General features: G+C 45.8%; 1 protein-coding gene across 1 annotated transcript in view; it reads left to right on the plus strand.

Moving 5' to 3' along the window:
* The window catches only part of PTK6 (protein tyrosine kinase 6), a 188,536-nt gene extending 179,485 nt beyond the window's left edge, over window positions 1-9,051 (plus strand). Inside the window, exon 8 of the mRNA XM_085619682.1 lies at window positions 6,775-9,051. Coding sequence (XP_085475808.1) covers window positions 6,775-6,971 — 197 coding nt within the window. The 3' untranslated portion in view covers window positions 6,972-9,051. The remainder of the gene's footprint in view (window positions 1-6,774) is intronic.
* Window positions 9,052-14,508: the final 5,457 nt, after the last annotated feature.

Below are 14,508 nucleotides of genomic sequence, written 5' to 3' on the forward strand. Positions count from 1 at the left end.
TAAGACAGCATCTGGAAGTTACCGCAGCACCACGGGGACTAGCTATCGCCTCAGCCCAATCATCGTCCGTCCGGTCTGGAATGTCGTCCTGCCATGCCCTCCTCTTCTTGTGCAAGGTCGTATGGGAGTGCGTTGTCAGAGTCTGATACATTTGTCCTATTTTGTGTGCTCCCAGGTTCCCCATAAGAAATCGACCTTCTAACGGATGAAATTCGGGGAGATTGGGCATGTTCGCCAGCGAGGGAGTCAAGGCATGCCGCAGTTAGAGGTATCTATAGAACTGAGTTTTGTGTAACTGGAACTCATACTGGAGTCGCTGAAATGATTGAAGAACAGAACCCCGCATAACTTCCCCGAAGGTGGAAATACCAATCAGGTCCCATTGGCGGAACCCCTTCCGAGCGACCAGCTGACGCAGATAGGTGCCATGCCATAAGGGCGTTGCCTGTGTCAACCGCCTGTGCCATCCCATTCGCCAAACAGTATACCGCCACAACCTGATCGTTGTTCGACTGGCGTGTGGAAAAGAATCAAGACTCTGTGCGCTGTAAAGTAAATGCAGAAGGGGAGTCTTTCCCATGGCCATATGCTCAAGATCGAACGCCGGGTGAGTTGTACCACCAGTCATTGATAATTAACAAATGTGCCGCCACATAATAGGAGTAAACATCTGCAGCAGCAATGCCCCCGCAGTATGTGGATTGTGTGCATGTCTGAAGTGCAACATTAATTGCTCGTCCCCCCCTTAAGAATTTATTGAGTAGGGCATTAATCTGTGCAAACCACACCCGCAGTATGTAGTCGGGGTAGTTCTGGAGACGATAAAGAACCCTGGGGACAGAGAGCATTTTAAAGATGGCAGCTGCCCATATAACAAAAGAGGTAAAGAAGACCAAACAGCTGTGTCGTCGCGAAGGCCAGCAAGGAGCGGTATTATATTGCGCGTCCATGAAGTCTGCAGACAGGGGGACATATATACTCCCAGGTATTGAAATCCGTCCGTAGCATGCTTTAACTGGGATGCCCAAGTGCCCATGCCCTGATGTCCGCATACAGGGAACAGCACCGATTTAGCAGGGTTAGTGTGGCGCCCAGAGTTCTGGCCAAAGACACGTAGGATCTGCAGAATGTGTGGACCCGAGATCCAGGGGTCGGTCATAAAAAACAGGACATCATCCGCATAGAGTGCAATGCGGTCCAACTGCGATCGCGGCCAGTCAAAGCTTCTGAGCCCTCGGACCCACGCCACCAGGAGCTCCACTGCCAAGGCAAAGAGGAGAGGGGATAAAGGGCAGCCCTGACGTGTGCCTCGACCAATCGGAAAGAAGGGGGAACGATGGCCGGCTATTCGCACCGAGGCCATAGGATCAGTCTATAGTAGGCGCATATAGGCTAGGAAACGTGGACCGAAGTTAATTGCTTCTAGGAGTTGGAAGAGGTAATCCCAGCTAAGGGAGTCAAAGGCCTTGTCAATATCGGCCAGGAGTAGGGCCGCAGGGCGTCCCAACTTAGGCGCCAAGGCCATAGCGTTGTGGACCCACCGAATGTTATGTTGGGTGGCCCGGCGCGGCATTAATCTGGATTGGTCCATGTGGACCAAGTCCTGAATGAACGACCGCAGGTGGTACGCCAGGACCTTCCCCAACAATTTAGATTCGAAGTTGATTAAGGAGATAGGGCGGTACAAAGACGGATCCTCTGGTGTGCGGCCGGGCTTTAAGAAGAGAACAATTTCGGCCTGACGCCAGTCCTGAGGCAGTAGTCCCTGTTCCAGGGCCTCGTGGATCGCACCCAATAGGTGCGGGCCCAGCGTGGCCATTTGAGAGCGAAGGAATTCCATAGGGAACCCATTGAGGCCTGTGGCTCGACCAGGGTGCAACACTTTGACTGCGGCAGTCAATTCGTCCAATGTAATGGGGGTGTCTAATGATCTCTCATCTGGGCAAGCAACCGCTGAGGGAGAAATTCTCGTAGGAACTCCGCGATGATATCTCCCGAGACCTGTTCCCTCCGGGTGTACAGCGAGGAGAAATGATGCACAAATTCCTGCAGTACCTCCGTGCAAATAGAAAGTTTTGGTCTTGAAATTCATTATGTCATCAGAACAGTTAAATGGCATTAATACTAATACTAAAGTACTTGAATACCCATAAAAATTGGACCCCGTATAGAAAAAGATTTCAGATCAGTGTGTAGGCCATGTCCTTGAGATGTGTGATACCAACTAACGTTCTTCTATCGCATTTCCGTCCGACTGTTCACCAGAACATGATCCTAAAAAAGGTTGAGACATTGTGAATGTTGTTGCTCCCAGTCGACCTTAAGATCTGGGATGTCAATGACAGCTAGGCCTTCAACACTTTGTTAAACATTTGACATTGAGTGAATCTGCACACCTATCAAAAGTTAGTCTTTTCCAGGAAACTTCAGTCTCTTAATACTTAAGAGCATGCTCTCAAACCAGAGAGGTCATCCAGTGATCAGACTCTCTGATTCTCCATCACCATCTCGACCTATTGCTCCTAATCACTCTCCTGCAAGACACACTACGCATCCTCAGACGTTGGTTCCTACAACGTCTCTCAAACCTGTGTCTCTCACTACCTCACCTCCAGTTGTGTCAGTTGCTGCTATAGCTTCAGTAGATACAACCTTGACCGCTATCCCAAAAAGCCTCTGTCTGCTCCTAGAGGGGCCTGCACTCCTCTCTGGTACTGTTCTATTCATTCGAGTTCCCTTAGGCCATGGCAGTCACATAAAAGATCCTATCTTCAGTCAAGATTCTGCTTTTGTCGAAGAAACTGCATTCCACACAGAGCAAGCGGATCTCCTCAGGGTTGCACTGCCACCAGAAATTCATACCCTAACAACAGTAAACACTTCCTCATCATTCTTCTTCATCTTCTATCAAGAGGTGAATGGGGATTAACCTCCGTCAGGAATCCCAACTTTCAAGGACATTAACACCTTTCACAAGACACTAATCGAGGGGGCAGTAACGATGAATATACCAACTCCAATACTGTTGGCTGACAATTGTCATACATTAAAGCCTCTTTCAAAAGGGTTCATCACATCCTATGCTCCATTTGGTTCCAGGCCTCCTTGATCCAGTCATTGTTCAGTTTCTTGATCCAGTTTCTGCAAAAACTGTAGTGTCTCGTCTTCAAAAAACTGTAGGTTTCCTAAACAGGACCCTCTATTTCTCAAATCAGATCCTCCTCATTCTGTCATTGTTTTAGCTGCAAGGAAGAGTCAAGCTACTGCTCCCATCTTTACAATTCCTGCAGACAAAGAGAGTAAGTGTTTAAACTTGGTTTATCGAAAAGGATGTGGTATATCGACAACACCTATCTAGTGCCCCTGCTTTATAAGAGAGATCAAATATATTCCTATAGGACCCTCTACAAATATAAGTGAGGGAATATTTCAAATAAATCATATCAGAAAGTGTGGATTATGGTGTCCAACCAAGTTATTGCCCCAGTATTTTCTTCCAATCTGGGGGGCCATGATTGTTTCCAAGATCCACCGATGAGGGGCTAATCGAGTCTGCTTCTCATTAGTTTAAAAACAAAGGTCTTGCAAAGAATGTTAAATCTCCCTTTGTCTTGGAACAAACGTGTTGTCTCATACGCAGGTAAAGATATGCATAGAGGCAAACCTAAAATGAAGAACCTAAAGGTTGGTGGTCTAGAGAGAAAGAAGAAATATCTAAAACACCATTCTAAATCCCACCAACTCTTCTACTAATGGATAATTCAGTCCCCTCGTGGGCATCCGCATCAACCAAGACTACATTACCAACAGCACACGCTAGGAAGAGGAGGCCAGCTATCCTCTGCTGTTGCTGGGAGTCTCATGCTGGAATGCAGTGACTTCTATTTTACCCTCTTCTGTGCACCACGCCAATAGGGATAATCAACATTAAACATCTGAAAGAGCAGTGAAAGATCACAAATGACAGATGGGTATTGAATGTTGTTGGAAATTGATAGAATCTCGGTTCTAGAAGTTCAATATCTTGCTATAAAAGCAACCATGGGTTGTGTCTCAAGTTCCCAATAGGAAAGGAAACATATTCCTTTTACACGCTGGTTCAAACAAGCAATAGCAAAGCCAATAGGACACACTTTTGTGACCTACTGGCTGTGCCAGAGCTTTTTGCCGATGTGGTACTAAATTTGCAAAAAGCTACATCTTTTTTTGCTAATGGTGCACAGCATCTGCAAAAAAAACAAAATAGAAAAGAAAGATGTTGTGGCACCATGCAGGCTTGAATGCATATGCGCCATGACACTGCTGACACGTGTGCCATTCAGTAGATGTGTTCATGTACAATCAGGTATGCACGTACATGCGCATGACTACTCAATGACCTGGTTGCCATTTTATTTATCCTGCCCCAAGATATCGGGTGCCCCTTGGATCAATAAATTTAAAAAATCAAATGCGCAAATGCCATTTCTGCAAGTGCCCCCACAGCGAATCAAAGTCACCGTGGCCTCCAAAAAAGTGTAAAAAATTATTTTGAAAAATATTTAACCTACGAGGGGTGGAGGAACAAAAGGGAAGTAGATGGGGGTGGGACAGTTTGGGGAAGCGAGTGGGAGGACAGGGGGGATTAAATAGAAATAAAAATAGAGTCACATGAGGAGAAGAGAGGAAAGAGTTCATGTTATCAACTGGATCAGCAGCACCAAAAATAAAGCAATTGCGGGGAGGAGAGAGGAACATGCATCAGGGTTTGTATGGGGAAGAGAAGCACACGAGGGTGAGATCTGGAAAACCCATGCACTCTCATGGAGTGCCCAACGAAAAGTAAAGCTTAGTTCCCTAAATGTGAGCACTGAAAGGATACAAGTTAGCATATCAAAAGAATAATAAAATAGCTATGTCTATTAAACCGACCTACGTCAAAGCCAGGGTGATCGCCATAGCTCCTGACTGGCCCCAGCAATGGTGGTTCCCTGATCTACTTCTCTAGTCAGAACAGTCACACAGGAACTGGAGGCTGCTATGCTTATCGGATGAGGTGAGAAGGCCAGAACCTGCACCCCAACCATCAATTGATGACTGGGCTCCTGAACTCAAACAACATGGGCATCTGAATCTCCCATGTGGATATTCTGAAGAAGACAAGCACCCTTTCAACGGGAAACTTACACCTTTCGGTGGAAGAGAGTCTACATCTGGTTCATGCAGAAAGATTTCAATCTCGCCAACGTGTCAAGAAGAAGCGCTATTCCAATATTTTCTCTGCGTGGCCTGATCAGGGCTGCAGTTCTTTTCTAATTAGGTACCGCTTCTAGCCATTACTGCTTATAGAAATGTCCTTTAACAAACCTCTTTTTTCCAGTGATCATGAACGTTGAAGGAATAAAGGATACTTACCCTGGTCAAGAGACCTTGTCCTCCATGGGAACTAAAAATAGTCTCCTGAAAGCTGAAATCCAAGGCTGCTTCAGCGATACCCAAGACTTCTTTTTAACATCTGTTGTGGAAAGCTGCTTTCCTTTCAGCTGTTGCTTACCCATGCAATGTTATCAAAATTCAAGCCTCACGTCCTCCAAACCCTACTGGTATTCCATTGGAGAAAGGTAGCCATGTTGATGCATTCAAGGTTCCTTCCCATAGTATCTCTGGCTTCCATGTCACCCAGTCCATTGCATTTCAAGCATTTTTCCAGAAGCATCCTCCAGTAGATTTAATATGCCAGACTTTGGGAGACTTTTGACATTTTATCTAGACAAAACCAAAAAACTTAGAAACAATAAAAATGTGTGATCCATTATTTCGAAAATGTTAAGCAACATGAAAACAATCTCTTGACATAGTACTCTTTGCGTTATTCTACACCATCAGAAAAGCGAACAAGACTTTGCTGGTACATCAAAAAACTACTAGATTAGAGGCAAAGCTTGAAGCAACATCCTTATTGCATGATTCTGCAAAGCAGACACCTCGCGATCCGTCCACACTTTCGCAAGCCTGACTGGCTCAGAGTCCAGACCCAACCCACGATGTTGATCAAGCCAATTTCATGAATGTTTTTGAGTAAAGCATATTTCCTCTTTCATTCCATCTCTTTAAGGGATGGAATAGCTACTCTGTTCAGTATTTATGACCATCAATTGTATGTGTATATGTTAAGGGCACGATCACTCGCGAGGGTATCTTTGCACTGCAATGCAATAGAGAAACCTTTTAGGGAGAAGGAAATGTGACTTAACAGTAATCCTGTTTCTCATTCAGGGAATCTTATTTGAAGTAATAAGCAACCTCCCCTCCTCCTGGGTGGAAAGTATGAAGGATTTACTGTATTTTAGGCAGGATCTTAAGACTTCATACAAAAAGAATTGAGATAGCTGCCACTGGCCGGCCCTATAGGTATGCTAGTTTCTGCTCTTCCCCACATGAACAATGTCGGATTTACAGCCTGTTCAAATTGCATTCACTAGAGGTGATGTTTTCTGCAGTTTCATTAATGTGGCTATTTAGGTGGGTTTTTTTTGTAATGAAAGTTAGAAAATATTGCCTTTTAAAGGCATGTTTTGTTTTTTATATGAAAAAATATCCTATCAAAGTGTTCTAGGGGTCCCACGCATGTACGCGGATACTGTAAATTTATGAATAATCACAGAGAAATTGGATTATATGTAAGTAACTTTTCCTTTTTCCATCAATTTTAGTGTTTACACAGCCCAGAAAAGCAGCTACTGATGATCAGCATGCATGGTTTTCTCTCACTTCCTCGCTTTATTCTGTTTTCAGGAATCTCTAACGCCGAAGTCATGACTGAAATCCAGAGAGGGTATCGAATGCCACAGCCTAAAGATTGCCCTGACAAGATTTACAAAGTGATGCTCAGCTGCTGGGAATATGAGCCACTGAACCGACCAAATTTCGCATCTCTGAAAGGGAATCTTGAAAACCTGATTTACTACGAGGAAACAGAAAACTACCCGTAAGGTGCTAGCCTCTGGTCTGCACAGCCTTCTCTGAGAAGGGTCCGCGTCTTGCCTCCTAGACCAAGTGCTTCTACATATGGATATTGGGTCATTCCTGGGGTATGGGTCAGTGGACATCTTCACAGAATGTTGTATACCACTTGAAGGATTCTAGAGGCTTGCACACCATAAGGTTGAAGGGTCTTTAAACCATGCCTCGTCCTATCTTCCCATAGGTGCAAAGCTCCTAGCGCTTGGATGCAGTTTGGAAACTTTGATAAAACTCTGTGTGCATTCAGGTCTTTAAACTCAGACCCCCATAAAAGGCATATTCATACTTTTGAATGTTTTATCAAGATACCACCAGAATACTGACTTAGGAAAACTCATGTTGGGTCATGGGGAAGTCTTGTCTGCAATAGTGTATGTGATTTTACTCCCAAGTAAACTCTAGAATATCTGTAATTTAGAAATTGGTCAGAGACCGGTACCCCCATGTGATGCTTTTACTACTGATACCCATGAACAGCTAATGGTGGATCGATAAACAGGTAAATGCCAGCTCGGTACCAACAAGGCAAACGCAAGCACTCTGCACTTTTGGAACCATAGGTTCGTAGAATCACATGGATGCACCAGAGTCGGTACTTTTAACAAAGTATTAGAGAATTGCTCAATAATCTTTGCTCATTCTATGTGCTTGAGGGAGGGGGGGCGGGATAAAAATGACAGTTTTTAACTCACCGCAGGATTGGTAGACTTTGGGATATATGATGCACCCCGCTAAATGAAGAAGAAAACTGATGCATTAGATGGAGCGCAACGCTAATGCGTGCTCAACCACATTGTGGCAGGTAGGAGAAAACTGATGCGTCCTGAGCCATATTACAGCAAAACACTGATGCACTCTCAGCCGTTCTGCGGCATGTAGCAGAACACTGAAACAGCCTCAGTCATAAAGCGACGTGTAGCAAAACACAGTACATCCTCAGCCATTCTGCTCCATGTAGCAGGACACCGATGCATCCTCAGCCATACTGCGGCAGGTAGCAGAACACTGATGCACTCTCAGCCGGATTGCGGCATGTAGCAGAACACTGAAGCATCCACATCCATATTGCGGCATATAGCAGAACAATGATGCACTCTCAGCCATTCTGCGGCATGTAGCAGAACACTGATGCATCCTCAGCCATTCTGCTGCATGTAGAAGAACACTGATGCATCCTCAGCCATTCTGCTGCATGTAGCAGAACTGGAACACCGATACATCATCAGTCATACTGCGGCATGTAGCAGAACACGATGCATCCACATCCATATTGCGGCATATAGCAGAACACTGATGCATCCTCAGCCATTCAGGAGCATGCAGCAGAACACTGATGCATCCTCAGCCATTCTGCTGCATGTAGCAGAACTGGAACACCGATACATCATCAGTCATACTGCGGCATGTAGCAGAACACGATGCATCCTCGGCCATATTGCGGCAGTAGTAGGCCACAGATGCACCCTCAGCCACATTGTGGCAAATAGCAGAACACGGAAACATCCTCCAAGACACAGTGCACTTGAGTTGGGCCACTAGAAAGCAGTATCATTGGCATTGGTGTAACATCGGGAATGCCAACATATGGGGGGGAAGGTGGGCAAGATGGCGGCTAGAAGCTGAACTTCTAGGAAGGATGGAGGGATACATGCGAGAAGGGTGCGAGCATTTTGGATTTAAATCAGTAAAGGAAAGGTCTGTGTGTGTTCACGTCCACACCACCAACTAGCAACATGGACATTGATGTGCTAAAGAGAAAACGCTGAAATAATGTGAAAATCGAAATATTTAGGTGCGAAGAAATTCTGATAAAAATGGTTCGATGAAATGAAGTACTGTATCTATCCTCATCTTCATACTATGTGCATTATTCACACTGCAGCTTTCAGCTGGGCGAGGGTATGGACCTTCCGGATTTGTCTCTTTTCCTTCTTTGTCTATCTCTCTGCGCCACATGCTTTTGGCGGAATTTTAATAATTGAACTGCACAGAGATTATAAATATATATTTTATTTAAAAATAAATTATGATGTAAGAACGATCATAAAACAGTATTCTTTTTTGCTCACGACTGCACACCCAGTCACACAAGGAAGCTTCAAGCAGCAGAAAGATTGGAAGAGATTCTTGGGGGTACCAGGCCCCCGGTCCTAGACTGCTCTGCTGCATCTAAACCTGTAAGTTGCAACTCACACAACAATTAAAAACAAAACTTTTCCAACATGCTTACATCTGCACACAGAAGAGGGGTGACGACAGACGAATATCAGACAAGGTTCCAGCTCTCCAATCAGAGTCACGCACCCCCCTGAACGACCAAAGCAAAAAACAAAATCAAGATTTTGGTACTCTGATGAAATGGCTGTGTGGTATCTGCACAGCTGTTCTTGGATCTCCCTGTGACAGTACCTTTCGGTAACCCCCTTCAGAAGCAACAGTGTATGTATGCATGCATGTGGTATTTATAAAGCACAAACCTAACTGGAATCTATCTCCAGTTCCTTGCTGCAGGAAATGCTGCAGTCAAACTGCAATCGTAAGTGAAGTGACACAATCTTTTTTATTTCACCTTTGATGTACCTCAGAAACACAGGGCTCAGAGTGTCCCACAGGAACGGTGCGCACATCACCAACTATCAACATTCCCTAACATTCGCCTCTCCTCAGGGGGATAGACCCAAGGGATGAGAGGGGAAATGCAATAAAAGAATGAAATGCGGAAAAGAAGCCAGGCTAAAATGTGAGATTCCCAAAATGATGCCATTCCACCAAGTTATGTAGGTATGGCAAAACTGATTCCAAATTATAGCACAGGATGCAGGAACCACACATACAACCAAAACCTGAGTGGCTGTTGCTCGCAGCAATTGTGTTATTTACGCAATTTTTATAGTGCAATATGCATCCACATCAAACATTGATGTAAGGATGAATTTTGCACAGAAATATAACAGTAAATGATTTATGCATGATGTTTAATTGCACATCATTTCACATTATTTACGTGAAATTTAACATTATTTTGCACAAAGTATGCAAATATTGCACTCCTCTCATAATATTACAATAGGAAATCCCTGGAGGGGCCCTCCTCATTACTATTACGATGGCTTAATTTGCTCAGCAGCTGCCTGCTATTTCTCACTTGCATTTCCTCTGCACTTTTCGACCTCGTTTTATTTCTGGTGACATCGAATTTACCTTCTGTTTGCCTTCCTCAATTATTAAGGTTGAGGCCCCATGGGTTGGATAATATGCACCCAACGTAGTCTGTCACTTCCATACATGTACATTAACCCTGGGCGTAGTTCGCGTAGTAGCGTTACGCGTAGCTACGCAAAAACCTTTGATATCCATGTCCCTCAAATCAGTAAACATTATATGTGGGATAAATTGTCCCCTGCTGTACATATGAGTATATTGCAAGCAGACGCAGCTCCTCAGCAAAGGCGGAGGAGCGTCGCCTCACTGGCTCAGAGCCAGCAGCTGAAAAATAAAATTATATTCTATTATAGTTTTATTTTTCAGCTGCTGGCTGAGCCAGCGTGTGTATTGAGAGGTGGGCCCATCCGTCTTAGGCAGGCCAGACATGCGCAGTTAGGTTTCTCCAACCCAACTGTATTGCATTGGAGAAACAGCACAGACTCCATGTGCCTGAGCAAGTGTTAAACCAGACCGCACTGGCCAATGCCCCCGCTGCTCTCATAGCATGAGGGTAGCTCAGGGATTGCACAGGGAGTCTCTGATGCTGTCCCAGTGTCTGCTGGGACCAGGAAGCAGAGGAACACCGAGGCGCAAGGCGGCCGGCAGCTTCAGCTAAGTCTGTTTTTTAAATGTTATTATTAACTCCACCCCCCCCACACCACCACTGATTGGAAGTCACAAGTGAGTTCTGTGCCCATATAGAATCTGTTCCTCCTTTTTTCCTCCACATATTATGTCCAGTTCTCCTTCAGATATTTGCTTACCTGGTAATCCATCGCATGTGGCCAGGGGCGTAACACAGGACCCCGCATCCCCCGCAGTGCGGGGGGGCCCCCAAGCTCCAGGGGGCCCCCTCAGCACTGCACTTCGGCCGGGGAGCTCCTGATAAAGTCCAGAGGGGGCCCCTCCACGTACCTTGCAGGGGGGCCCCCTCAATTATCGTTACGCCACTGCATGTGGCGTTCATTTCATTCATTTTCTGCGGTTTTATTAGAGCATCTGTGAAATCTAATGGTGCAGCCCCGATGCTACCCAAAGCGCTTGCCGCTTACAATATCTTTAACGCACTCACAGGTATCTCACATAAAAACATGAACTGTCCAGGAAAACCAGAATCCTAACAAGCCTGGCCGGTATCCTTCAATGTGACTTTTTGTAACACTGTCAGGGACGGCACCTAGAATTTATTTACTTGAGTTTTATATGCGCTGGCTAGACCCAGAGGTATCAGAGTGCTTTCCATGAGAAAAGTTACATCGGTAACAACAAATATTGTTACAAAAAAATACATAAGATTACAAGTTACATCTGTTGATTAGTGGTGCGTAGAAGAGTGAGAGGGATAAAGTAAAAGGGTAACAGGGAGGGGATACGGTGGAGAGACAAAGGAAAGTCTGCCCAATGTCCGGCTGGGTAGGTGACGGCAGAGGGGAAGTCCACAGCCCATCTCCTCTATAGCTAACAAGGTAGCTCCACCGGGCAAAGGTCAAAAAGCTAGATCTCCAAAGCCGGTGGAACGGTTTGTTCCCTGCAAATAGGTGTCAAAACTGAGATACTTGTCCAGGGCCAAAGGGTCAATAGGAAGAAAACAACAGCGGAGGAAGCGACAAGAACATATGTCCGAAATCCGGCTGGGTAGGTGACGGCCATAGCGATGTGCCAGAGCCAATCTCCCCTATAGCTGTCGCTGCAGCTCCACCGGGAATCGGCCATGTGGTTTGGGCTCCGCCGGATGAGTGAAGATCAGGAAGTGACCAAAGGTTTTGAGTCCAGAGACGGGCGGGAGGAGATGGTGAGGATGGTAGGATAGAAATGGGTTTGAAGCTTGGCAGCCATCTTAAAGTCAGGCAAGTTGAGTCTGATTGGTCACCGTGATTCAGCAGCTGAGCATGGCCCTATGGGAACAAGGCAGTGAGCAGGGAATCTCTATGATCCGTTTAGTGATCCGGGCCCTTTGTAGCCAATACCTGCTGTTTATTATGCTGCCGCTGAGTAGGACTTCAGGATATGGCCTGTTGAGGTGGATCGGTGTCAGCCCGTACCCCGATGGCTTGCACCAGACACCAGTTTAATGTACCGCTCTGGGCATTGGGTCCCCACCGCTCCTCACCTGCTTCGTCTGCTCTCCGGATCGTGTCCCAATCCGTGGACGAAAGGAGGATAGTAATTGCCACCGTGTGGTGCACGATGTCTAACACAGCTCACAGGCCGCGAGTGGCCCGCGGACGCCCAGCAGAACCCACGTCCACGCGTCGCGTCCGCCCTCTACTGCGGTCCCAGCGTAGTACATTAAAAACCAAAGAGGCTGGGCCACGGCTCGCACAGGCACAGGGTGCCCCCCCTCGCCCAACAGGATTGCGGGTGTTGTCAGGTCATGGCCGGGGGGGCCGGATCCCTTCACGACTCCGAGACAACGGCACACTCCAGCATTGGCTCACCACGGCCTGTCACGAGTCAGGCCACACACGCCACTCTGGAACTGAGTGCCTGGAGCACCACTTCTCCTCAGTCCACTGCAGCCCCAGGGGTCTCAAAATGCAGCCCAGGGTATGCGGTGATCGGGACAGCAGATATGATGTCGCGGACTCAGGATTTACCGGCAGGATTGTGTAGGATTACAACAAGGCTACGGGAGCCAGGCTAGGACGCGTCCGCCATGTTGGACCGCCTGGCCCCTCCATCAATCTGAAATGTATTTGACATTAATTTGAAATGTCTTACCTACTCAAGACCCCCCATATGACCCACCCCAACTGAAAAGCTTTAATCTAAACTAAAGCTTGAATTAACATCTTGCATACCCTTCTGAGGTAACTTTCTCTAGAAATTTACCATATGGCAGTAAATGCTCTTAAGGATATTCAATATCATACACTATCCCCTTTCATTGCTCTTCTCCTCACCAACCTTGTGAATAGTGGCTAGGCATATACTCCCTGGTTGTATTCCCCCATCCCTCTGGCATCCATGCACACACCTGATTATTTATATGGACCTTTGAATATTGATGATAACTACAGTTTCTTCTTCTATGTTATTTCTCTAAATCTCCTAGTAAGGTACCTCTGCTGTAAATCCCCCTGCCACTCCTTGGGAGTTACTAGCACTAGACTAAAAACTATTAAACAAATACTTCTAACATATGTCTTTGTGTTTTGGAGAATCCCACTGCTGCTTGACACCCAAACTCAAACCCACTCCATCTCACTCATTTATACCATGCTCTCCTGCCCCATCCATCACCAGGCGCTGCTCCGGCCTGTGCAGCCTCCTCTTGCTCTGATCCACTATTGATCCAGGCCAGCATCATCCCTGGGTACCTAAACTCAGACATTTTGTCCCACTGCATCTCCCATGGTTGGGTTTCAATTTGTCATTCTGAGTGGCGCTAAGAATGGCGCACGCAGGTTTTTGTTCTCAAGGCTGTAACTCTCCAGTTCTTATATCACTATCATTTTTATATTTACGTCTTGCATTTTCTTTTGGATCAGGTCAGAGCCATCGAGGTTTCCAGGTCCATGCAATAAAAAGCTCACGTGCTCCATTTATTGTCCTTGCATGGTGGCACTTGTGGCTCTCATTTTATAATGGGAGAAACAGGACTTCAAGTGCTAAAATGTAGAGAAAAAACTGGACTGGATGAGATACTCGTGCGTGGACCTGAAAAACCTGAGAGCGTTATCTGTGCTTTTCACTCTGCACCCAGAAAGCCCCACCGCAGTTTCTACGCAACATCCAGTTCCTGATGACACATTTATCAGCTCATCATTTATTATTGTTAAATAAAGCTGCCATATCACGTTGCCCTAGGGAATCCAGTTCCCATCTCCTATACCAGAATGGTTTATTTTGCGTTCTCAGTAGGAATGTTCATTTATTTTAGGGGTCCCTTAACCGTTCCATACAAATGCCTTGGAACAACTCTCCAATGTAGCTTGATCACTCATCAATTTTTCCAGACCTTCTTGTACTCCGTGTTGTGCCTAAATACAATGGCTCTCCAACTCTTGTATAACAGTAGTCGGCTTCATCATCTGATCCAAAAACGGAATCTCTCTCAGGAAGTCAAGCTAGTGTCTGATTTAACTTGCAGCCTACAACATATCATTTCCCCCCCATTTTGCATACATTACATGTTAAGACCCTTTGTCCGTATGATTTGTATCTCCGAGCTTCTTTATAAATCTTTAGGTCTTGCCTACAGAACATTTTTGCCATCTGTTGTTAGACCTATTGTGTACCAGTAGTTACACTTCACTTTCAAAAAGCAGGTGTGTTGCCTCTCTTGCCAATCTCCTTTGC

The sequence above is a fragment of the Triturus cristatus genome, chromosome 7, assembly GCF_964204655.1.
Source record: "Triturus cristatus chromosome 7, aTriCri1.1, whole genome shotgun sequence".
Taxonomy (NCBI): Eukaryota; Metazoa; Chordata; class Amphibia; order Caudata; family Salamandridae; genus Triturus; species Triturus cristatus.